General features: G+C 37.7%; 3 protein-coding genes across 4 annotated transcripts; 2 read left to right on the forward strand and 1 right to left on the reverse strand.

Annotated features, from left to right (window-relative positions):
• Positions 1-2,952: 2,952 nt before the first annotated feature.
• On the forward strand, positions 2,953-10,476 carry LOC107958913 (uncharacterized). The gene is made up of 10 exons (XM_016894823.2): positions 2,953-4,599; positions 5,081-5,554; positions 5,641-5,942; positions 6,378-7,100; positions 7,180-7,458; positions 7,669-7,830; positions 7,922-8,860; positions 8,964-9,179; positions 9,287-9,547; positions 9,785-10,476. The coding sequence occupies exons 1-10, from the start codon at positions 3,219-3,221 to the stop codon at positions 10,130-10,132; spliced, it is 5,085 nt and encodes a 1,694-aa protein (XP_016750312.2). The 5' UTR covers positions 2,953-3,218; the 3' UTR covers positions 10,133-10,476.
• A 2,188-nt stretch (positions 10,477-12,664) lies between these two features.
• On the forward strand, positions 12,665-20,491 carry LOC107906867 (uncharacterized). Of its 2 annotated transcripts, XR_005913685.1 has the most exons (11): positions 12,670-14,257; positions 14,738-15,211; positions 15,298-15,599; positions 16,149-16,871; positions 16,948-17,226; positions 17,432-17,593; positions 17,680-18,618; positions 18,719-18,934; positions 19,042-19,302; positions 19,546-20,090; positions 20,305-20,491. XR_005913685.1 is itself a non-coding variant. In XM_016833997.2 (10 exons), the coding sequence occupies exons 1-10, from the start codon at positions 12,865-12,867 to the stop codon at positions 19,879-19,881; spliced, it is 5,085 nt and encodes a 1,694-aa protein (XP_016689486.2). In that variant the 5' UTR covers positions 12,665-12,864; the 3' UTR covers positions 19,882-20,215. The 2 variants fall into 2 exon arrangements, 1 of the variants encoding a protein (XP_016689486.2); XM_016833997.2 differs by lacking the exon at positions 20,305-20,491 and having other exon boundaries at positions 12,665-14,257; positions 19,546-20,215.
• A 916-nt stretch (positions 20,492-21,407) lies between these two features.
• Positions 21,408-24,612, reverse strand: LOC107958911 (probable glycosyltransferase At5g25310). The gene is made up of 4 exons (XM_016894822.2): positions 24,176-24,612; positions 23,776-23,945; positions 22,366-22,717; positions 21,408-22,218 (listed from the first exon to the last, which is right to left on the reverse strand). The coding sequence occupies exons 1-4, from the start codon at positions 24,323-24,325 to the stop codon at positions 21,541-21,543; spliced, it is 1,350 nt and encodes a 449-aa protein (XP_016750311.2). The 5' UTR covers positions 24,326-24,612; the 3' UTR covers positions 21,408-21,540.
• Positions 24,613-24,718: the final 106 nt, after the last annotated feature.

The following is a 24,718-nucleotide window of genomic DNA, read 5'->3' on the forward strand; positions in this document are numbered from 1 at the left end:
CCATAAAAATATAAGAAAAATAAAATTTTTCTCATCGGATTTGTGGTTCCAAAACCACTGTTCCGATAACCTCAAATTTGGGCCATTACATCATTAAACTTACTTGTGTTGTTTAATGTCCTTGTAGACTTTCGTGAGGTCGAAAGATTGAATCAGCACATCAAGTCACACTATCCATCTTATTCTGGTAGGTTTTATATGTTTAATACGGTTTATATGTGATGTATATGGATGATATGGTTTTGACCAAAGTTTGGCTTGTGTAAATGTTAGGGATGATGTTCTGTTTATATAATCATCTTAAATATATACATATATATTATTTTGGATATGAAGTAAAATTGTGATGTTCGTCTAAATAATGTATGTTTTTACGTATTTAATTGGTAGGGAACTTTAGTAGTCTAGTTAGATGGACTAAATAGGTATTTGAGTATATGTGATGATATGTTTTGTTGAAAACATGGTTTTTCCTTGTTTTGAATGCTTGGTTGGAGGTTAATTTATGTGTGAAAATGTTGTGTTTAGAGTGCTACTTAAAAGGGTGAGAAAAAAGGCTTTGAAATGACCTATTTTTTCCACACGGGCGTGTGTTCCCTGCACCTAAGAAAATTTTTGAAGTTTTGCGGAAAATTCTCTGAGTTTCTAGTTTAGTCCCGATGTGTTTCTAATGTGTATTTTGGGCCTCGAGGGCTCATACAAGGGACTATATGAATGATTTATGATTAGTTTCAGATATGTAGGTTAAATGATATGAAATGTTAGTATTTTATCTGAGAAGTCCGGTAATACTCTGTAACACCCCTAACCCGTATCTATTGCCAGAATAGGATTATAGAGCATTACTGGAGTCTATGCCTACATGGCCTGAGACACGAGCGTGCCTCTTGACCGTATGAGCTTTGTAGTGTTGAAATTTTTGAATAATTTTGAAAAATTCTCTTAGTTTCCGATATAGTCCTGAATTATTTCTAATATGTATTTTGGGTCCCGAGGGCTTATATAAGGGACAATATGTTTAATTTCAATTGGTTTTGGACATGAATGTTATATTATATGAAATATTTGTTTATTGATTTATAAACTCCGGTAATGATCTGTAACCATGTTCTGGCGACAGATACGGGTTAGGGGTGTTACATACTCACACATTCAACACTGATTTATTTCACACGCGTCCAGACACAACACATCGACTCATTTGCAGTAGAGACAACTTACCGTACATAAACCACATATCATGGAAGTGTCATAACTCAAAGGAAGCAAAAAGGAGCTCACTAGTAAGCTTCAGAATAAAATTTACTTTACTGGTCCTTTTCCTCGATTGATTAGACATTCACTAGCTTCTTAACCAATAAGCTAGTACTTAACAAGGGCGTTTTGACTAACTACTAGAACCTCATTCATCTTCTCTAATGAAGACAGCTTAAAAATTTCCAGAGACTAAAAAAAGACGCAAAAAAAAAACAAATGTGAAACATGCCAGCTATTGGCATCCTTATATAACACAGACAGCGAAGACAAAGCTTAAAGGAAGGGTCAAAAAATCCCACTATAGCCCTTGAAACTCGGTAATAGACTTGCCTAAAATTTTGAAACCTTATTATCTACCAAACATAACTACTACCACTAATCAACTTAGTGAGTAATGAAATATTGCTTGCACACTAAAACAAGTCAACTAAACAAATCATTCAGTTACTTAAACACATCAAGCTGTCATCTACAGTACTCTAGTTCAATTCTAACTAGGCCTCTGCTAAACTCTAGCAATACTCACTAAGCCGTCATTTTCATGAAAAACAAATCTATTTATTTATGAACTAACAAGTTTGCCCAAAGTATCTGGGGTTGACGAATTGTCTCACAAAAGAGTCTGTCAACCCAAGAATTCGTCAAGTGACATATTCTAACGAGGCATTTTGCAAATGGGCGTACTATCGAATCTACGCAATACACCATTTAGACACTTAACGGATAATTCACCAATCTCATCATTTGAACAAAGAACTTGATTCTCCAACATAACAAAAAAAAATGTAAAACCAAGAATCATAAATCAAATTCAAAGCATGTCATAACCATTAACGTGAGCGTTGAAACCATATAATTTGAATGCATCCACAAGTCCATGTTGCTTGTGCTTGATAATTTCAACTCAAGAAGTTTTCAAACTAAACTACCCTACCAAAGTTATAGATTGTTGTTATTCAACTGTCTCTTGATCACATCAAATCCTTGTAATCCCAAAATACCAATATAAGCATCTACACAAACAAGAGGCAACAAATTTTGTTTGTGAGGGAAAACCTTCGGTCATCTCTGCCCTGTCATTATTCAGTGTAATAATAACTAGGGTAAACTATTAAGATGGTTATTCAATTTAAAAAATAACAAGGGTAAATGAATTGTGTACCAAACCAAGTGAATCCAATATCCTAGCCACCTTTTTTGCGTTACCGAGCAAACTCATCTAATTACTTGTATAATAGATTATACAATAGTTAATATATATCAAGATACTTCAACTTTTTACTTTTTGCCACATGTCAAAATATAAGGTTATCACATGTCATTATGTTATTGGTTGTCAGAAACACTTCAACATATTTGAATGGTATTAGTTAATTACCTAAAGAAAAAAACTAAATTTACATATAATTTTTAAGTCCAGGTAATAAGTGTAAAATACTAAGTATAATATGCCAAGTTCACGGAGATATATATGTACATTAAGCCATTACATGATAGACGATACTGAGGTGTTGGGGTTGGGGCCTCGACAGTTCCTTGAAATGATGATGTGAGGAGACAACGTTGCCCAAATGGATGGGTCACGTGTAACTCGACTAAGGCCCCATTCAAGATGGGCCCAAACGGAGGTGCACACATCTTAGGCCCAGTCGGACTAAGTAGTCAACCGAATAAACGATGTGGAAACGACATGAGGAAACTATCGGCTGCAGTGGATCATGATGAGATCAATATTCACAAAAATCGCACTGGAAGGTGCAGGGTAAGGACGGTGCGCCCTCTTTGTCCCCGACCCGAAGAGTATTCCTCCCCCTTACCCTCTCCGTTCCTTTCTCTCTCTAAAAACAGAGCTCAAAAGCAAAAAAAGGAACATAATTTTTTTTTTGTTATTAAAACCAGCCTTCGCGAGGGAGATAGAAAACCCAAAACAAAAATATAAAGAAAAAAGGAGAGCGGGGACAATGAAGCAGAGCTCATCTGAAGCAGTCTCCTCATCGTCTTCTTCCTCTACGCCCAGCGGACCTGACCAATCACAGCCCGCTACCTCAGCATCAGTACCTGAAAACCACCACAACCACAGCAATAGCAAACCCTTGGCATCGATAACGGCGGCGGATGACTTAGCTGGTGCGGTGTCGAGAGACGGCAGCGGCGGGGCCCAGGAAATGGTGACCGTCGATCGACGAGGAGAATACTCGGCGGTCTGCAGATGGACGATTAATAATTTCTCGAGAATCAAAGCTAGGGCACTATGGAGCAAGTACTTCGAGGTAGGCGGTTACGATTGCCGTTTATTGGTGTATCCAAAAGGGGACTCCCAGGCTTTGCCGGGTTACATATCCATTTATCTCCAAATCATGGACCCGCGGGGTACATCATCGTCTAAATGGGACTGCTTCGCCAGCTACCGCTTAACCATCGTCAATCTAATCGACGATTCCAAAAGCATTCACCGTGATTCATGGCATCGTTTCTCAAGCAAGAAGAAATCTCACGGTTGGTGTGATTTCACGCCTTCTTCTACTGTTTTCGATCCCAAGTCAGGTTATCTCTTCAATAACGACGCCGTTTTGATTACCGCCGATATCTTAATCTTGAATGAATCCGTTAATTTCACACGTGATAATAATGATGTTCAATCCTCATTGTCTTCTATGATTTCGTCTTCTGTCGTTGCCATTCCCGTTTCTGATGTTTTGAGTGGCAAATTCACTTGGAAAGTGCATAATTTTAGTTTGTTTAAGGAGATGATTAAGACACAGAAGATAATGAGCCCGGTTTTCCCAGCCGGGGAGTGTAACTTGAGGATTAGTGTGTATCAAAGCTCGGTTAACGGGCAAGAGTACTTGTCTATGTGTTTGGAGAGTAAGGATACGGATAAAATGGCTGCTTCCGATAGGAGTTGTTGGTGTTTATTTAGAATGTCAGTGCTGAATCAGAAGCCAGGGTCGAATCATATGCACAGAGACTCGTATGGGAGGTTTGCTGCGGATAATAAGAGTGGGGATAATACCAGTTTGGGATGGAATGACTACGTGAAGATGTCGGATTTTGTTGGGCAGGAGTTGGGGTTTTTGGTGGATGATACTGCTGTATTTAGTACTTCATTTCATGTGATCAAGGAGTTTAGTAGTTTCTCCAAAAATGTAGGGTTGATAGCAGGGAGGACAGGGAGTGGAGCAAGGAAGTCTGACACGTATATGGGGAAATTTACTTGGAAGATTGAGAATTTTACAAGGTTGAAGGATCTATTAAAGAAGAGGAAGATTACAGGTCTTTGCATCAAGAGCAGGAGATTTCAGATTGGAAATCGAGATTGTCGTCTGATTGTTTATCCTCGAGGTAATGCGAGAATCATTTTAAATTCTTTAGTAGTGAATTGGATTTTGTGCTCATTTTTCTACAGACAAATGGAGTCTGCTATTTTAAGTTTAAGGAAGTGATTAGTCTTGCAATTTGCATTTTTTAAAATTATTATTGGATTGAACTACGAGATGGTTGCATGCTTATGGTAATTGTCCACCACCAAGATTTTCATTTTAAGTCCAATTAGTAATTTGTTAGCTTAAGGCTCCATGATAATTTCATATTTAACTTGTTTGAAAACGTGTTGGCTTTATTTGCACCTTGCTTAGGTTTCCCTTAGGGTAGGGTGACAGATTTTCTAGCTGTCATTTGCTTCTTTTGTTTTGCCTCCAGAAACAGGTATATTCAACCCTTGTAATCTATTTTGTCGTCAGTCCTATTATCTTTTCATGTAAAACAAGGTGGCTTCTGTCGGAAAGTGAACTGATTGAATTTTCTATGGGCTCGATGGTATCAGGGCAGTCTCAGCCACCGTGCCACCTGTCTGTGTTTCTTGAGGTTACTGATTCACGAAATACTTCCAGTGACTGGAGCTGTTTTGTAAGTCATCGGCTGTCAGTTGTGAACCAAAAGCTGGAGGAGAAGTCAGTTACCAAAGAATCTCAGAATCGCTACTCTAAAGCTGCGAAAGACTGGGGTTGGCGTGAATTTGTGACGCTCACCAGCCTCTTTGATCAGGATTCTGGTTTCCTTGTTCAGGATACTGTTGTATTCTCTGCAGAGGTTCTTATTTTGAAAGAGACATCGATAATGCAAGATTTTAGTGATCAGGATTCTGAGTTAGTAAATGCTGTTCCTCAGATAGAAAGGGTTGGAAAGAGAAGTGCATTCACATGGAAGGTGGAGAATTTCTTATCTTTCAAGGAAATCATGGAAACCCGCAAGATTTTTAGCAAATTTTTTCAAGCTGGTGGATGTGAGCTTCGAATTGGTGGGTAATTGTCTCCTGTTAACTCTCCATTTAGAATGCCCTTGTAGTTGGCTCTCTTGATTAATTGGTTGTTTCTAATGATGCAGGTGTGTATGAGTCCTTTGATACCATTTGTATATACTTGGAGAGCGACCATTCAGTTGGTAATGACCTGGACAAAAATTTCTGGGTTAAATACAGAATGGCTGTAGTGAATCAAAAGAACCCAGCCAAGACCGTCTGGAAGGAATCTTCGATTTGTACAAAGACATGGAATAATTCTGTTTTGCAATTCATGAAGGTATCAGATATGTTAGAAGCAGATGCAGGGTATCTTGTGCGAGACACTGTTGTTTTTGTTTGTGAAATACTGGATTGCTGCCCTTGGTTTGAGTTTTCGGACCTTGAGGTTAGTCCTTTTTCGATCTCTTCCTTTCATGTGTTGTTTGAAATTCGCGAAGATGAATTTTCTCTATATTATATTTTCCAATTCAGAGTCAATCCTTCTGGGCTTTCCATTTATATGAAACTTGCTTTCTATTACAAAGGAGTTTTGGTACAGGAAAGGGCATTTCTGCTGCCTGCCCTATTAAAGTTTTTATCAGTTTGCCCTCAATTTTGTGTACCCAATTTTGACCAGATTCCTTTAAATCACTCTTTCATGCGATGTTCATTACGTTCCCAAACTGACTACTTTGACAATAGGGATGGGGCTAGTAAAAGCCAATATATGTGTACGCATAATATCTTTGTATTTCCTGGATGGAATGGCATTATTTTCTTAATACGTTTCTAGTTAACTAATATCATCATTTTGATGTTTTGTTTTCTCTACTTTTGCCAGGTTTTGGCTTCTGAAGATGACCAGGATGCTCTAACAACTGATCCTGATGAACTCATTGATTCTGAAGACAGTGAAGGAATAAGTGGGGACGAAGAAGATATCTTTAGAAACCTTCTTTCCCAAGCTGGATTTCACCTTACCTATGGAGATAATCCATCGCAGCCACAGGTCACTTTGCGGGAGAAGCTTCTCATGGATGCTGGGGCAATTGCTGGTTTTCTGACTGGACTTCGTGTTTACCTGGATGACCCAGCCAAAGTGAAACGTTTGTTGCTTCCAACTAAGCTCTCTGGTAGTGGTAATGGAAAGAAGGTTTCGAAGACTGACGAATCTTCACCGAGTTTGATGAATTTGCTAATGGGGGTCAAAGTTTTGCAGCAGGCAATTGTTGATCTACTCTTGGATATTATGGTGGAATGTTGCCAACCCTCAGGAGTAGCACATGGTGATTGTTCAGATGCAAACTCTAAACCTTCTTCCGATGGTGGGGAAGCTGCTAGCCCACTGGACTGTGATCAGGAAAACGGCACTGTGGCATCTGCTCAATTTCCTACGAACGAAAGGTTGGATTCTTGTGTGGATGATGGTAGCACTGCCTTTGCCGTGCAAAGCTCTGACATGAATGGGATTGATATCTCTGGAAAAGCTATCCCTGGACTGCCTATTTCTCCACCAGAGACTTCTGCTGGGGGTTCTTTGGAGAATTCCTCACTTTGCTCAAAGGTATAATAATTCATAAATATAGTTGAACTGACTTGATTACTAATCATGCATTAACTTCTTGAACTAATCAAATTTCCAGACCAAGTGGCCTGAGCAGTCTGAGGAGCTTTTAGGGTTGATTATCAACTCATTGAGAGCCCTAGATGGAGCTGTTCCACACGGATGTCCGGAGCCAAGGAGGAGGCCCCAGTCTGCACAAAAGATTACTCTCGTATTGGACAAAGCTCCTAAGCATCTACAACCTGATCTAGTTGCATTGGTGCCTAAATTGGTAGAGCATTCAGAGCATCCACTGGCTGCTTATGCACTACTGGAACGACTTCAAAAGCCAGATGCAGAGCCTGCATTTCGAATACCTGTAAGATAGTCTTTGTTCGGGACTTGGATTTCTTTTACTTATATGGTATATTTGGGATGTCAATAGGTTGTGCTTTTGTAGAATTGAGGAGTTTCTGAACATTGGCTCAAACTTGAATGCAACTCCTTTCTTTCCCAAATTTGTTGTTTTTTTGGTTTAAAATTCAGTACCTAATCATCAGTTTGTAAATTAATGATTCTTCTATTTCAGGTATTTGGAGCTCTCAGTCAACTAGAATGTGGCAGTGAAGTGTGGGAACGTGTCTTATTTCAATGTTTTGAGCTTCTGACAGATTCAAATGATGAACCTCTGGTTGCGACAATAGATTTCATCTTTAAAGCTGCATTCCAATGCCAACATCTTCCAGAAGCAGTATGATATACTTTCTCGTATCGATGTTGTATTCTGCATATTAGCATTATTCCATGAAGCATATATAATTCCTTTTTTTTCTCTTATGTAGGTTAGATCTGTTCGTGTTAGGCTAAAACGTTTGGGCACTGAGGTGTCACCTTGTGTTCTTGATTTTTTATGTAAACTTGTAAATAGTTGGGGAGATGTTGCCGAGGCCATACTAAGAGATATTAATTGTGATGGTGATTTAGTTGAAAATGTCTCGGGTGTGGCTTCTGCCCTCTTCTTGTTTGGTGAAAATGGAGCCACTTCTGAAAGACCGCATGCAGTGGATGAGCAGGCTTTTTGTGCTACTCATCATTTTTCTGACATTTATATCCTGATTGAGATGCTATCTATACCTTGCCTAGCTGTTGAAGCTTCTCAGACGTTTGAGAGAGCTGTGGCTGGAGGAGCCATTGTAGCTCAGTCTGTAGCCTCGGTCTTGAAAAGGCGTCTAGCTCAGAGGTTGAGTCTTAATTCCAAATATGCTGCTGAAAGCTTTCAGGTTGCTGATGCTGTAATAGAGGGAGAAGCCAGTGAGCAGCTTAGAGCTCAACGGGATGATTTCACTTCTGTTCTGAGTCTTGCCGAGACCTTGGCACTTTCTAGAGATCTTCGTGTCAGGGACTTTGTGAAAATGCTTTATACAATATTATTTAAGTGGTATGTAGATGAGTCCTACCGAATGAGGATGCTAAAAAGACTTGTTGATCATGCAACCAGTACTACTGAAAGTAGTAGCGAAGTAGACTTAGATTTGGATATTCTTGTTATTTTGGTTTCTGAGGTGCAAGAATTTGTCAGACCTGTCCTAAGCATGATGCGGGAAGTTGCTGAGCTTGCAAATGTTGATCGGGCAGCTCTTTGGCACCAGTTATGTGCTAGTGAAGATGCAATTATCTGCACACGTGAAGAGAGAAAGGTCGAAATGTCAAATATGGTCAAGGAAAAAGCTGCTTTATCCCAGAAATTAAGTGAATCTGAGGCTGCAAATCATCGGCTAAAGGTGAGTTTCTTAAACTAATGATAATGTTCAGTTCAGGGACTCCTCTCGCATATAAAATCTTTTCTGGAAATTTTTAGAATTAACACATTTTAAAATTTGACAGTCTGAAATGAGGGCTGAGATGGATCGCTTTGCTCGGGAAAAGAAGGAACTTTCTGAACAAATACAGGAGGTTGAGAGTCAACTTGAGTGGCTTCGTTTAGAGAGAGATGATGAAATTGCAAAATTAACTAATGAGAAAAAAGCACTTCAGGATCGTCTTCATGATGCAGAAGCTCAGCTCTCTCAGTTAAAGTCTCGGAAACGAGATGAGTTGAAGGTACTTTTGATGGCTAATGTGTTGCCTCTTTGTACTTCTCCTCTTGTTCTGCCTTGCGTTGATGGAAATCTTAGTGCTTTATCTGACAACTGTTATGTATCTAACAGAGAGTAGTAAAGGAGAAGAATGCTCTTGCTGAAAGATTGAAGAGTGCTGATGCTGAACGGAAAAGATTTGATGAAGAATTGAAACGGTATGCCACAGAAAATGTGACTCGCGAAGAAATTCGTCAGTCACTTGAGGATAAAGTTCGTAGATTGACCCAAACAGTGGGGCAAACTGAAGGTGAAAAGCGGGAAAAAGAAGAGCAGGTAGCTAGGTGCGAAGCATATATTGATCGCATGGAATCAAAGTTGCAGGCCTGCCAGGTTTTTGTTTCATCATAGTTCCTCTACTTTCTATTTAGTTATATTTTAATTTGAATTTCTAGGAGGTTTGTAACTATTTAGTGGCAAGAGCTGGATGGGGTTTAATATCGGACTTGCCATTATCTATCTTTTGGTTTGTGATGCCTAGTTTGCAAATGAATCATCATTTTTCTGTGCTGTCACGGAAAGTTGTGAGCTTAGAAAGTCTAATCGAATATATATTTGTTGTGTTTGCAGCAATATATTCACACCCTGGAAGCCTCACTTCAAGAAGAAATGTCCCGACATGCCCCTCTCTATGGTGCTGGTCTGGAAGCTCTATCCATGAAAGAGTTGGAAACATTGTCTAGGATTCACGAGGAAGGGCTGAGGCAAATCCATGCCCTCCAGCAGCGTAAAGGCAGTCCTGCTGGTAGTCCACTTGTGAGTCCACATGCTATCCCACATAATCACGGGTTGTACCCTACAACACAACCACCGCCGATGGCTGTTGGAATGCCACCGTCCTTCATCCCTAACGGTGTAGGTATCCACGGTAATGGGCACGTCAATGGAGCTGTTGGGCCTTGGTTCAACCATGCTTGATTTCTAGGGCTATATGTTCTTGCCCCATAGAGTTGGTTAACATCTCTCATTTCTCCATTTGACGAGATGTCCTATTTTTGAATTCTTTTTATTTTCTTTTTTTGGCATTTTTGCTGCTAGAACTTTTGGAAGCATATCACTGAGAAAGAAATAATAAGTTTGGGGGGGGGGGAGCGAGGCATCCAATTCCCCGGTAAAGGAAAGCGTTGTGGGTAGCATTCTGCTGATTGAATGACTGCATTTCAAATAGAACTAACAGTTGGAAAATGCCATTTTACGTCAATGCTTCTTCTTCTGATTTTTTTTATAGAAGTTAATCATAGGCTTAAGAGAAGTTTTGATGATGACTTTTTTATTCATTGTTTCTTTATCCTGGCGTTTTATTAATTTGATTCCTATCAATTTTAGTTAGTGTTGGAGGAATGACGTGACTGGTGACATGACATTTTTTGGGTTGGTTTTGCATGGAAACGTGACATTTTGGATCCAAATTTATAACCTTCTGAAGTTCGGATCTTTTATTCCTGAACATTTAAATGTTTATTCTATATCTCAACCCAATTTCTATGAAAATCCCTTTTCTTATAACTGAAAAAGAGAATTCATAAATCCAATATTTATTAACTTACAACTGATTATATTATGAAAAGCGGTTTATGATTTTTTCGATTCGAATTCAACTTTAATCACCTTTAAGTTCTAAAGTTCTTTTGTCGAGAAAAGAGAATAAAAAAAAGGTTCTTTTTAATGACACAATCTTATATGAAGTGCAACATAAACCCTTCTGTATTTTATACTTATTTAAAAAAGTCCTGTCTACTTAAATAGTCGAATCGGTCCTCAACAATCAACATGTAAATCTTATCATATACAAGCATATATCAGAATTTGCAAAATACAATTTTTTTAATAATTTTTGTTTTTTGAAAGAGATTTTTTCAAACTACAATTTAATTTAATTTGAAATCCAAAATATTAACTTAATCTATTTCTTTAATAATTCATAATAAAATATTATCTATATGTTCACTTCATTAATATCGGTTTGTATCAAAATGTTTAATTAATTTGGGTTATGAAATTGTTGTCTAAAAATACATTTTATTAATATTTTTAATTATTTCTTTTATAAACTTGTTAAATGTTTTTATTTTAATTAGGAATTGCTTACTAGAAAAAGGTAAAATATTATTTTCAAATTTTAAAAATATATTAAAAATTGTTTTAAAATTCAATTTATGGAAAAAACATTTTAAAAAATTATATTTAAAACAATTTTATTTAGAAATCTAAATATAAGTTGAGGTAAACTACACTAGTAGTGACTCAATTATTGGTAATCTTTTTAGACTAACTAATGTTATTGTAAAAGTAGATAATTAAATTATGTCAAATTAAAATGTAAAGACTAAATATGAAATGTGAGCATGATAGAGGATCAAAACTTAAATTTTACGGTTATAATTATAATGAAAAAAAGGTAAAAATAAAGAATTGAATCATATCAAATTAAAATGTAAAGATTAAATCTCAAATATAAGTATAAAAAAAATATCAAACTGAAAATTTATCATTATAATTATAAATTTAAAAAAAACTAGTGGACACCGGCATAAGTCCCTTAGAGCTTTCCTTTGATATAAAGTCGTATAAATAATTATAATTACAAAGAAGAAGAAGAAGAAGTTAATGAAGGCCTTTAAAGCTTTCATTTGATATGGAGTTGTATAAATATACGTCGGAAATATAAATCCGTGTTTAATGACCTAATATTAATTATACCATGAAACATACAATGTCGTAAATAGCAACTTAACTAAACTTAAAATGATGGCTTCTATTTTAATTTGAGTGGGAATGTATGTGCATTAAGTACAGGTTTCAAACACAATGAGGTTACAAATTTCCAATCACGATGTTCGCAATTGCCATGTTAAGCAGATTCATCAATTATTCCGGTAAATTATTGAACCTAATACCACCCTAACGATAGAGAAATAAAAATAAAAAATCAACTTGAGGCATGGTGCTTTCTCGAATGATGATTTTACATAAAAACAAATTCCAATGAGATGTAGATTTATATATGAAAAAGAAAAATTAATCCATCATGTTATTGGTTTAGTAGTTAATTTGTTAGGGTTTAAGTTAATTGACATAAAAACATTTTGGTTTTCATCAAAGCTCTAGTTTTTATTCTAATTTTCTTAAAAACATGAAAATTCCTTTCGCTCAAATAATTGTTTTAGAGTTATTTAGTGCCATTGTTTCACTTATAATCTTAAACCAGAAATTAGAATATTCATTCATAACGAATACCAACATCAATGCCGTTGCAAACCACTTTCTTTTTCCCGTGTAGAAATTAAACAACCGAGAGTCGTTCAAATGGACGGGTCACGTGCATCTGGACTAAGGCCCCATACTTGACGGGCCCAAAAGTAGGTGCACACATCCATAGCCCAGTCAACCGAACGGACGGCAGTGGATCTTGATGAGATCAATATTCACAGAAATCGCACTGGAAGGTGCAGGGTAAGGACGGTGCGCCCTCTTTGTACCTGACCCGAAGCGTATTCCTCCCCCTTACCCTCTCTGTTCATTTCTCTCTCTAAAAAACAGAGCTCAAAAGCAAAAAAAAGGAACATAAATTTTTTGGTTATTAAAACCAGCGTTCGAGAGGGAGACAGAATACCCAAAATAAAAATATAAAGAAAAAGGAGACAGGGACAATGAAGCAGAGCTCATCTGAAGCAGTCTCCTCATCGTCTTCTTCCTCTACGCCCAGTGGACCTGACCAATCACAGCCCGCCACCTCAGCATCAGTACCTGAAAACCACCACAACCACAGCAATAGTAAACCCTTGGCATCGATATCGGCGGCGGATGACTTAGCTGGTGCGGGGTCGAGAGACGGCAGCGGCGGGGCCCAGGAAACGGTGACCTTCGATCGACGAGGAGAATACTCGGCGGTCTGCAGATGGACGATTAATAATTTCTCGAGAATCAAAGCTAGGGCACTATGGAGCAAGTACTTCGAGGTAGGCGGTTACGATTGCCGTTTATTGGTGTATCCAAAAGGGGACTCCCAGGCTTTGCCGGGTTACATATCCATTTATCTCCAAATCATGGACCCGCGGGGTACATCATCGTCTAAATGGGACTGCTTCGCCAGCTACCGCTTAACCATCGTCAATCTAATCGACGATTCCAAAAGCATTCACCGTGATTCATGGCATCGTTTCTCAAGCAAGAAGAAATCTCACGGTTGGTGTGATTTCACGCCTTCTTCTACTGTTTTCGATCTCAAGTCAGGTTATCTCTTCAATAACGACGCCGTTTTGATTACCGCCGATATCTTAATCTTGAATGAATCCGTTAATTTCACACGTGATAATAATGATGTTCAATCCTCATTGTCTTCCTCATTGTCTTCCATGATTTCGTCTTCTGTTGTTGCCATTCCCGTTTCTGATGTTTTGAGTGGCAAATTCACTTGGAAAGTGCATAATTTTAGTTTGTTTAAGGAGATGATTAAGACACAGAAGATAATGAGCCCGGTTTTCCCAGCCGGGGAGTGTAACTTGAGGATTAGTGTGTATCAAAGCTCGGTTAACGGGCAAGAGTATTTGTCTATGTGTTTGGAGAGTAAGGATACTGATAAAACGGTTGCTTCTGATAGGAGTTGTTGGTGTTTATTTAGAATGTCGACGCTGAATCAGAAGCCAGGGTCGAATCATATGCACAGAGACTCGTATGGGAGGTTTGCTGCAGATAATAAGAGTGGGGATAATACCAGTTTGGGATGGAATGACTACATGAAGATGTCGGATTTTGTTGGGCAGGAGGCGGGGTTTTTGGTGGATGATACTGCTGTATTTAGTACTTCATTTCATGTGATCAAGGAGTTTAGTAGTTTTTCCAAGAATGCAGGGTTGATAGCAGGTAGGACAGGGAGTGGAGCAAGGAAGTCTGACACGTATATGGGAAAATTCACTTGGAAGATTGAGAATTTTACAAGGTTGAAGGATCTGTTGAAGAAGAGGAAGATAACAGGTCTTTGCATCAAGAGCAGGAGATTTCAGATTGGAAATCGAGATTGTCGCCTGATTGTTTACCCTCGAGGTAATGTAAGAAACATTGTAAATTCTTTTGCAATGAATTAGATTTTGTGCTCATTTTTTTACAGGCAAATGGAATCTGGTATTTTAAGTTTAAGGAAGTGACTAGTCGTGCATTTTGCTTTTTTTATTTTATTGGATTGAACTACGAGATGGTTGCATGCTTATGGTAATTGTCCACCACTAAGATTTTCATTTTAAGTCCAATTAGTAATTTGTTAGCTTAAGGCTCCATGATAATTTCATATTTAACTTGTTTGAAAACGTTTTGGCTTTATTTGCACCTTGCTTAGGTTTCCCTTAGGGTAGGGTGACAGATTTTCTAGCTGTCAATTGCTTCTTTTGTTTTGCCTCTAGAAACAGGGGTATATTTAACCCTTGTAATCTACTTTGCTGTCAGTCCTATTATCTTTTCATATAGGACAAGGTGGCCTCCGTTTAGAAAGTGAACTGATTGAATTTTATATGGGCTTGATGGTATCAGGGCAGTCTCAGCCACCGTGCCACCTTTCTGTGTTTCTTGAGGTTACTGATTCACGAAATACTTCCAGTGACTGGAGCTGTTTTGTAAGTCATCGGCTGTCAGTTGTGAACCAAAAGGTGGAAGAGAAGTCAGTTACCAAAGAATCTCAGAATCGCTATTCTAAAGCTGCGAAAGACTGGGGTTGGCGTGAGTTTGTGACTCTCACCAGCCTATTTGATCAGGATTCTGGTTTCCTTGTTCAGGATACTGTTGTATTCTCTGCAGAGGTTCTTATTCTGAAAGAGACATCGATAATGCAAGATTTTAGTGATCAGGATTCTGAGTTAGCAAATGCTGTTACTCAGATAGAAAGGGTTGGAAAGAGAAGTGCATTCACATGGAAGGTGGAGAATTTCTTATCTTTCAAGGAAATCATGGAAACCCGCAAGATTTTTAGCAAATTTTTTCAAGCTGGTGGATGTGAGCTTCGAATTGGTGGGTAATTGTCTCCTGTTAACTCTCCATTTAGAATGCCCTTGTAGTTGGCTCTCTTGATTAATTGGTTGTTTCTAATGATGCAGGTGTGTATGAGTCCTTTGATACCATTTGTATATACTTGGAGAGCGACCAGTCAGTTGGTAGTGACCTTGACAAAAACTTCTGGGTTAAATACAGAATGGCTGTGGTGAATCAAAAGAATCCAGCCAAAACTGTCTGGAAGGAATCTTCTATTTGTACAAAGACATGGAATAATTCTGTTTTGCAATTCATGAAGGTATCAGATATGCTAGAAGCAGATGCAGGGTATCTTGTGCGAGACACTGTTGTTTTTGTTTGTGAAATACTGGATTGCTGCCCTTGGTTTGAGTTTTCAGACCTTGAGGTTAGTCTTTTTTGGACCTCTTCCTTTCATGTGTTGTTTGAAATTCGCGAAGATGAGTTTTCTCTATATTGAATTTTCCGATTCAGAGTTAATCCTTCTGGGCTTTCCATTTATATGAAACTTGCTTTCTATTACAAAGGAGTTTTGGCACAAAAAAAGGGCTTTTCTGCTGGATGCCTTATTAGAGTTTTTATCAGTTTGGCCTGAATTTTTTGTTAACTTGATCCTTACCCAATGATACATGCTCGGATGGGTGAAATTTATTAAATTTCATTCACCGAAGCTGCCAATTTCACCATGGGCCTGAAATTGGGCCTTGAGACTTGCATCACCCAATTTTGGCCAGCTTCTTTTAAGTCGCCTTTAATGCAAAGTTCATTACGTTCCCAAACTGACTACTTTGACAAAAGGGGTGATACTAGTTAAAGCTAATATATGTTTAGCCATAATATCTTTTTATTTCCTTGAAAGAATGGCATTTTTTTCTTAATATATGTCTAGTGAACTAATATCAGAATTTTAATGTTTTGTTTTCTCTAAATTTGCCAGGTTTTGGCTTCTGAAGATGATCAGGATGCTCTAACAACTGATCCTGATGAACTCATTGATTCTGAAGACAGTGAAGGAATAAGTGGGGACGAAGAAGATATCTTTAGAAACCTTCTTTCCCAAGCTGGATTTCACCTTACCTATGGAGATAATCCATCGCAGCCACAGGTCACTTTACGGGAGAAGCTTCTCATGGATGCTGGGGCAATTGCTGGTTTTCTGACTGGACTTCGTGTTTACCTGGATGACCCAGCCAAAGTGAAACGTTTGTTGCTTCCAACTAAGCTCTCTGGTAGTGGTAATGGAAAGAAGGTTTCGAAGACTGACGAATCTTCACCGAGTTTGATGAATTTGCTAATGGGGGTCAAAGTTTTGCAGCAGGCAATTATTGATCTACTCTTGGATATAATGGTGGAATGTTGTCAACCCTCAGGAGTAGCACACGGTGATTCTTCAGATGCAAACTCTAAACCTTCTTCCGATGGCGGGGAAGCTACTAGCCCACTGGGCTGTGATCAGGAAAATGGTGCTGTGGGATCTGCTCAATTTCCTACGAACGAAAGGTTGGATTCTTGCGTGGATGATGGTAGCACTGCCTCTGCCGTGCAAAGCTCTGACATGAATGGGATTGATATCTCTGGAAAAGCTATCCATGGACTGCCTATTTCTCCACCAGAGACATCTGCTGGGGGTTCTTTGGAGAATTCCTCACTTTGCACAAAGGTATAATTCATAAACATAGTTGAACTGACTTGATTACCAATCATGTATTAACTGCTTGAACTAATCAAATTTCCAGACCAAGTGGCCTGAGCAGTCTGAGGAGCTTTTAGGGTTGATTATCAACTCATTGAGAGCCCTAGATGGAGCTGTTCCACAAGGATGTCCGGAGCCAAGGAGGAGGCCCCAGTCTGCACAAAAGATTACTCTCGTATTGGATAAAGCCCCTAAGCATCTGCAACCTGATCTAGTTGCATTGGTGCCTAAATTGGTAGAGCATCCAGAGCATCCACTGGCTGCTTATGCACTACTGGAACGACTTCAAAAGACAGAGGCAGAGCCTGCATTACGGATACCCGTAAGATAGTCTTTGTTCAGGACTTAGTTTTCTTTTACTTGTAGTATATGTCAGCTGTCATTAGGACATGCTTTTGTAGAATGGGGGAGTTTCTGACATTACTACAAATTTTGAATGCATCTTTTTTTTTCCCAAATATTTTTTTTTTGGTTATAAATTCATTATCTAATCATCAATTTGTAAATTAATGGTTCTTCTATTTCAGGTATTTGGAGCTCTCAGTCAACTAGAATGCGACGGTGAAGTGTGGGAATGTGTCTTATTTCAATCGTTTGAGCTTTTGGCAGATTCAAATGATGAACCTCTGGTTGCAACAATAGATTTCATCTTTAAAGCTGCATTCCAATGTCAACACCTTCCAGAAGCTGTATGATATACTTTCTCGGATCGTTTTTTTATTCTGCTTATTAACATTTTTCTATGAAGCATAACTCTTTTTGTTCTCTTCTGTAGGTTAGATCTGTTCGTGTTAGGCTAAAAAGTTTAGGCGCTGAGGTGTCTCCTTGTGTTTTTGATTTTTTAAGTAAACTTGTAAATAGTTGGGGAGATCTTGCTGAGGCCATACTAAGAGATATTAATTGTGATGGTGATTTAGTTGAAAATTGCTCGGCTGTGGCTTCTGGGCTCTTCTTGTGTGGTGAAAATGGATCCACTTCTGAAAGACCGCATGCGGTGGATGAGCAGGCTTTTTGTGCTACTCATCATTTTTCTGACATTTATATCCTGATTGAGATGCTATCTATACCTTGCCTAGCTGTTGAAGCTTCTCAGACGTTTGAGAGAGCTGTGAGCGCTGGAGCCATTGTAGCTCAGTCTGTAGCCTTGGTCTTGAAAATGCGTCTTGCTCAGAGGTTGAGTCTTAATTCCAGATATGTTGCTGAAAGCTTTCAGCATGCTGATGCTGTAATTGAAGGAGAAGCCAGTGAGCGGCTTAGAGCTCAACGGGATGATTTCACTTCTGTTTTGAGTCTTGCCGAGACCTTGGCACTTTCTAGAGATCTTCATGTCAGGGGCTTTGTGAAAATGCTTTATACAATATTATTTAAGTGGTATGTAGATGAGTCCTACAGAATGAGAATGCTAAAAAGACTTGTTGATCGTGCAACCAGTACTACCGAAAGTAGTAATGAAGTAGACTTAGATTTGGATATTCTGGTCAGTTTGGTTTCTGAGGAGCAAGAATTTGTCAGACCTGTCCTAAGCATGATGTGGGAAGTTGCTGAGCTTGCAAATGTTGATCGGGCAGCTCTTTGGCACCAGTTATGTGCTAGTGAAGATGCAATTATCTGCATACGTGAAGAGAGAAAGGTCGAGATGTCAAATATGGTCAAGGAAAAAGCTGCTTTATCCCAGAAATTAAGTGAATCTGAGGCTGCAAATCATCGGCTAAAGGTGTGTGTCTTAAACTAATGATAATGTTCAGTTCTGGGACTCCTGTTGCATATAATCTTTTCAGGAAATTCTTAAAATTAACACATTTTAAAATTGACAGTCTGAAATGAGGGCTGAGATGGATCGCTTTGCTCGGGAAAAGAAGGAACTTTCTGAACAAATACAGGAGGTTGAGAGTCAACTTGAGTGGCTTCGTTTAGAGAGAGATGATGAAATTGCAAAACTAGCTAATGAGAAAAAAGCACTTCAGGATCGTCTTCATGATGCAGAAGCTCAGCTCTCTCAGTTAAAGTCTCGGAAACGAGATGAGTTGAAGGTACTTTTGATGGTTAATATGTTGCCTCTTTGCACTTCTCCTCTTGTTCTGCCTTGGGTTGATGGATATCTTATTGCTTTATCTGACAACTGCTATGTATCTAACAGAGGGTAGTAAAGGAGAAGAATGCTCTTGCTGAAAGATTGGAGAGTGCTGAAGCTGAGCGGAAAAGATTTGATGAAGAACTGAAACGGTATGCCACAGAAAATGTGACTCGAGAAGAAATTCGTCAGTCACTTGAGGACAAAGTTCGTAGATTGACCCAAACAGTGGGGCAAACTGAAGGTGAAAAGCGGGAAAAAGAAGAGCAGGTATCTAGGTGCGAAGCATATATTGATGGCATGGAATCAAAGTTGCAGGCCTGCCAGGTTTTTCTCTCATCAAAGTTTCTCTACTTTTTGTTTGGTCGTCATCTTTTAATTTGAATTTCTAGGAGGTTTGTAACTATTTAGTGGCAAGAGCTGGATGGGGTATAATATTGGATTTGCCATTATCTATCTTTTGGTTTGAGATGGCTAGTTTGCATATGAATCATCATTTTTCTAGGCTGTCATGGATAGTTGTGAGCTTAGGAAGTCTTATTGAATATATATTTGTCGTTGTGTTTGCAGCAATATATTCACACCTTGGAGGCCTCACTTCAAGAAGAAATGTCCCGACATGCCCCTCTCTATGGTGCTGGTCTGGAAGCTCTATCCATGAAAGAGTTGGAAACATTGTCTAGGATTCACGAGGAAGGGCTGAGGCAAATCCATGCCCTCCAACAGCGTAAAGGCAGTCCTGCTGGTGGTCCACTTGCTATCCCACATAATCATGGGTTATACCCTACAACACAACCACCGCCAATGGCTGTTGGCCTGCCACCGTCCTTCATCCCTAACGGTGTAGGGATCCACGGCAATGGGCATGTCAATGGAGCTGTCGGGCCTTGGTTCAACCATGCTTGATTTCTAGGGCTACATGATGTTTTTCTGCCCCATAGAGCTGGTTAACATCTCTCATTTCTCCATTTGACGAGATATCCTATTTTTTATTTTATTTTTCTTTTTTTGGCATTTTTGCTGCTAGAACTTTTGGAAGCACATCTCTGGGAAAGAAACAATAAAAGAGGGGGGGGGCAAGGCATCCCATTCCCCGTTGAAGGAAAGGGTTGTGGGTAAGCATTCTGCTGATTGAATGTCTTCATTTCAAATAGAACTAACAGTTGAAAAATGCCATTTTGCCCTCTATGCTCCTTTTTATTTTTTATATTTATAGAAGTTAATCAGAGGCTTAAGAGAAGGTTTTTTTTTAATTACCATTCTGGAGACTTTTTTATTCACTGTTTCTCTTATTCTTGCGTTTTATTAATTTGATTCGATCAATTTTAGTTGCTGTTGGAGGAATGGCGTGACTGTTGACATGATTAATACTCGACTGGGTTGACGATGACATGTTTAGGGTTTGTTTTACATTGAAACCAGACATTTTGGATCTAAATGCCCCCATTTTAACATTCTGAAGGATCCTTTACTGAACTATTCACTTTTTTTGTATTTTATAAATGTTTATTCTATATTTGAACGCCCAAAATAGCTCTGTGACCGACCCAGTTTCCATCTAAAGCCCTTCTCTTATAATTGAAAAATAAAATACGTAAATCCATTGTTCGGCCACTTATAATATAATATAATATAATATTGTATATACTTGCTTCGGGTTCAATCCTTGGACTTTTACTTCTCTCAACGTGGCCATATAATTATTAATAATTTCAAGGATACTTTTATGATTGAAAATACTGAAAGTGAAATTGTCCATGGTTTACGAGTGAGATAATTGATGTTAAAAAGTAGCATTACTTTCGCACTACCCAAAATCATTTACATCGTTAATTAACTAACCGTAAGTACGGATTCTGATTCAAAGATATTTGACCATTGAGTAGTTTGTGATTCGATACTCAAATGTTGTTTTATGTTTGTTTAATACAATAATGCACATAAGATTTTAAGAACAAATTGAGTACAAACAAAGTTTCTTTTGTTTATTTATATTATGTTTAGTAAATTGTTTAAGGTTCATTTATTTTTTATTGTTATATAATTATTTTAATAACTTTTTATGTGCTTATTTTATTTATAATATAAAATTTAATATTTATACTTGATTATTTTATATTTAAAGAATAAAATATATTTTTATTTATTGTTTATTTGTTTAATATTCATGAGTTCAATTATATATTTATGAACATGTGTTCATTTAATTTAAAACTAACATTAACATATATAATTTCAAAATTCTAAACCAACACGAATTTAACAATAACCACTTAAAAATAGATAAATATGATTTTTTTTTCATTAATTCAAGCTCCTTCATTTATAATCCTAATATTGTGAAGTAAATAAAAAAAAATTGTCGCGTTTCTTCTTATCAATTTAATAATAATAAACTTGTATATAATTTATATATTAAAAATGCATAAATACAACTTAACCTCCTTTGCGTATGACATACACATATATAAAATATAAATATATTAACTTTTAAAAAAAAGTAAGTTGGAAGAAAACTAAAACATGTGGATAATCTACGACTAGTACTACGTAATGTGAAATGAATTAAGATCTATTACTATTGGGTCTTGCATTAATTCTCCTAACCCATATTGAGTGTAATATCATGTGGAACACATCAAATCTCTTAGGAGGTTGGTTTAACATAAAATGTCTGCGCACAACTATCACACCCTCTTGAAGTTTCCGACATTTTTCTTCTGGAATTGCTGATAAAATTTCTTTCAATCTAGGAATCTTCGTTGTTTCCACCTGTACTGAGAAAGCCTCCCACCGCAATACATCACTGAAAGGTAAAACATAGTTATCTGACAAAATAACCGGCACGCATCCAGAGTATATGGCCTCGACAATCCTTGGACTGGCAACTTCATACCCACTTGGGCATAGACAAAATTTTGATTCGAGCATGTAAGAGTAATAGTCTTTGTTTTTTGGGAGGTATTCATAGACCTGCATGTCATTGTCTCGGCCTTTCCAGTGTTGGAGGAGATATGGGCGGATTGGGCCGTGAAGTCCGCCGGCGAAGAAAGCAAAATACGGTCGAGAAGCATTGGGCGGAGGTGGGTGGATGAGTTTGTGGGATAAGTAGCCACCGATGAGGCTGATTTCGGGAAGGCTTACATCTTTTTGTGGATTGAAGCCTTCGGAGATGTTGGCATTGCACAACACGCGAATTGAATTGTTGTAGAGGAGTGAGTTGCCTTGTGATGCATGGGGCCCCTGCAAAAAGGAGCATGAAATGAGAGTTTTTTTAATTATGGCGTATTTCCTGATATTACAGATGTTTGGCCAGTTATATAAATGCTTCTAATTTAATTTCCCGAATTTAAAAAAAAAAAAGAGAAAAACGGGGAAAGAGAAATTCACCCAATCATGACAAGCAAGCATGAAGTGATCAGCGCCATGAGTTCGATTCCAAAATGGATACTTGGTGGATATCACTTTCACATAATCAGAAACAAAGTGCTTAAGAGGAGTAATGTCGAAACTCAGTGGCGTATAAATGTACTTGACCATCCAGGCGACGCTGAAGGGCATGAAGTAAACGTGAGCGCGTTGAGGATCATTTGTCCTAAACCTCTTAGCTCCATGCTCCATCTCGTGTATGAATCTACCTTCTATCGTGTATATATTTTTGCATGGTCCGTCGTGGACTATTGGCAGCTCTCCCTCAGTGTACACGTAGACTTTGAATCTCCTCTCCATCTCTACGTAACTCCTGTGTGAATTATTTGAAATAATAAATTGGTATCATCTAAAATTTATTACTGTCATGATTTGGACACTCAGTCCATGATTTATTAGAAATAGTATATGAATACAAGCAAATTCATCATTAGAGATGTTGCATAATGACATAGGACATACATGATGAAATGTCAAAAAATTGAGATCTTGATCTTTATGAGTATATATACTCGAAAATGCGTGAAAGACTTTTTTTTTTTTTTCTGTTAAAACTCAAATTCCTCGACCTTAAATTTATGTTTAAGATTGATTAAAGAGACTTTGAGGCCTCTTCTCTTGTCATATTCGCACCAACTTTACTATAAATAACGACAGCACAGGTCTTTACTACTGCCGTATATATTATATTCTCACATGTGGAGTAATAATTTATCAAGCAAATTGAAATTTTTGTTTCTTGGACAACTGTCTGAAGCACACTATATCTCTAACCAGCTCCAAAGCCATTGATCATTATTATCTTGCATATCACATAACCCGCCAACACACACATGCATATAGTTATACAATATGTAGATATAAAATATAGAAATAGATTACATTAATATATATAAATAGATAGATTGAATAAAAGAAAAAAAATCAATTTATGTTTTTAATATTTTTAAAATATATGATATAATATAAATTTTTTATGTATTTTCAAATTGAGGACAGCAATTACTTTCCATATGTGTAAAAGCAATAGCGCCGCTTTTTCAGTAGCTAGCTATGATAATACGGTATAGAGTGTGGTGGAAAAGAGACATGAGTGCGGTGGCGAGTGCGCAAGTCTTCATTTCATTTTAATTTCCCCGCCTTGGCTTCAGTCAGAAGAAAACAAGTTCTCAATTCTTCAAGTCTCTTTCCATTATACAAAATATAAAGGTAGCCAAATATATCTATAATTAATTTACTATATCTTGGAAGCAAAGAAGTTTCGAAACCTCTTTTTAGTAACCATATTAACTAAGAAGCATGGCGTAGGTTAATTAATTCCTCCATTTTTTATTTTTCTTAAAAGAAAAGAAGAAATTAATCAATTCTTACTGATAAAATGTGCTTGGATTACGATAGACATCTCCTACGGGAACGTCATTGTCGTTCATGAAAAAAGCCGTCCTGACGATCCGAGCTATTGCTGCCGAGCGAATTGAAGCTCGAGCTCTAGCTAGTCCTTGTTCTAACATTTGTTCTTTGCTTAGTTTCTTCGTTTCTCTCTGTAATAAAACGATTAACATATAATTAATAATATTTCATTAACAATTTATGATAAAAAAAGAAAATCGGAACAAAATTGAAGTGAAAGATGGAAGCAAATATTAAGATCTCGCTTTAAGATCTTAATTTCCAACATTTATCATCAAGATTCAAAGTTATAAATAACGGCTTTATTTCTCGATCTGTTAGAGAGAGAGAGAGAGAGAGAGAGAGAGAGAGAGAGAGAGACTATAAGAGTGGTGTTTCGGTTGAGGTGCTGATGATCATCAGTTGATCCGCTGGTACTAACGGCTCTGATTTGATCAGAAGTAGAAACGATCAGTCTCTGCAACTCAAATTTTGGTCCAGGTGATTCAAGAGTTGGATTAGATAAATTCATGAAGGGATTGAGTGATCATAGTTAAGGAAAACCACAGGGATCGTGAAAACACATAAGCATAGCAAAATGAAAGCGGACACTGAATATCTATAGTAACTCTCCATGTTGGGAAAGCTCTTTTAATTTTCAATTAGAAACCATGTGTTTGGATAGTGCGATTCCTTTTTCTTGAGAAAATTATGAAGGAGAAAGCGAGGGAAAACGGCAATTTCTGCAAAAATAAAATTAAAAGAGGTGTGGCGGTTGGAGAAAGAATTAGACTGAAGTAGTGCAAATGTTTTAGTTTAGCTCTCCTTGTATGGCCCTTTTAAATACCCGTTTGAGGGAGTGGTCAGGTTACTTACCATGAAAAGTTGGATTAAACATCACGCTAATCAAGCATAGATAGTATTT

This window comes from Gossypium hirsutum, chromosome D05 (assembly GCF_007990345.1).
Source record: "Gossypium hirsutum isolate 1008001.06 chromosome D05, Gossypium_hirsutum_v2.1, whole genome shotgun sequence".
Classification (NCBI taxonomy): Eukaryota; Viridiplantae; Streptophyta; class Magnoliopsida; order Malvales; family Malvaceae; genus Gossypium; species Gossypium hirsutum.

Coding starts and splice junctions, on each gene's coding strand:
- LOC107958911 (XM_016894822.2), bottom strand. CDS start 24,325: ATGAATTTATCTAATCCAACTCTTGAATCACCTGGACCAAAATTTGAG. Junction 22,718..23,775: donor AATCCAAGCACATTTTATCA/GTAAGAATTGAT, acceptor TAATTCACACAG/GAGTTACGTAGAGATGGAGA. Junction 22,219..22,365: donor TGCTTGCTTGTCATGATTGG/GTGAATTTCTCT, acceptor TCCTTTTTGCAG/GGGCCCCATGCATCACAAGG.
- LOC107958913 (XM_016894823.2), top strand. CDS start 3,219: ATGAAGCAGAGCTCATCTGAAGCAGTCTCCTCATCGTCTTCTTCCTCT. Junction 8,861..8,963: donor CTGCAAATCATCGGCTAAAG/GTGAGTTTCTTA, acceptor AAAATTTGACAG/TCTGAAATGAGGGCTGAGAT. Junction 9,548..9,784: donor CAAAGTTGCAGGCCTGCCAG/GTTTTTGTTTCA, acceptor TTGTGTTTGCAG/CAATATATTCACACCCTGGA.
- LOC107906867 (XM_016833997.2), top strand. CDS start 12,865: ATGAAGCAGAGCTCATCTGAAGCAGTCTCCTCATCGTCTTCTTCCTCT. Junction 18,619..18,718: donor CTGCAAATCATCGGCTAAAG/GTGTGTGTCTTA, acceptor TAAAATTGACAG/TCTGAAATGAGGGCTGAGAT. Junction 18,935..19,041: donor GGAAACGAGATGAGTTGAAG/GTACTTTTGATG, acceptor TGTATCTAACAG/AGGGTAGTAAAGGAGAAGAA.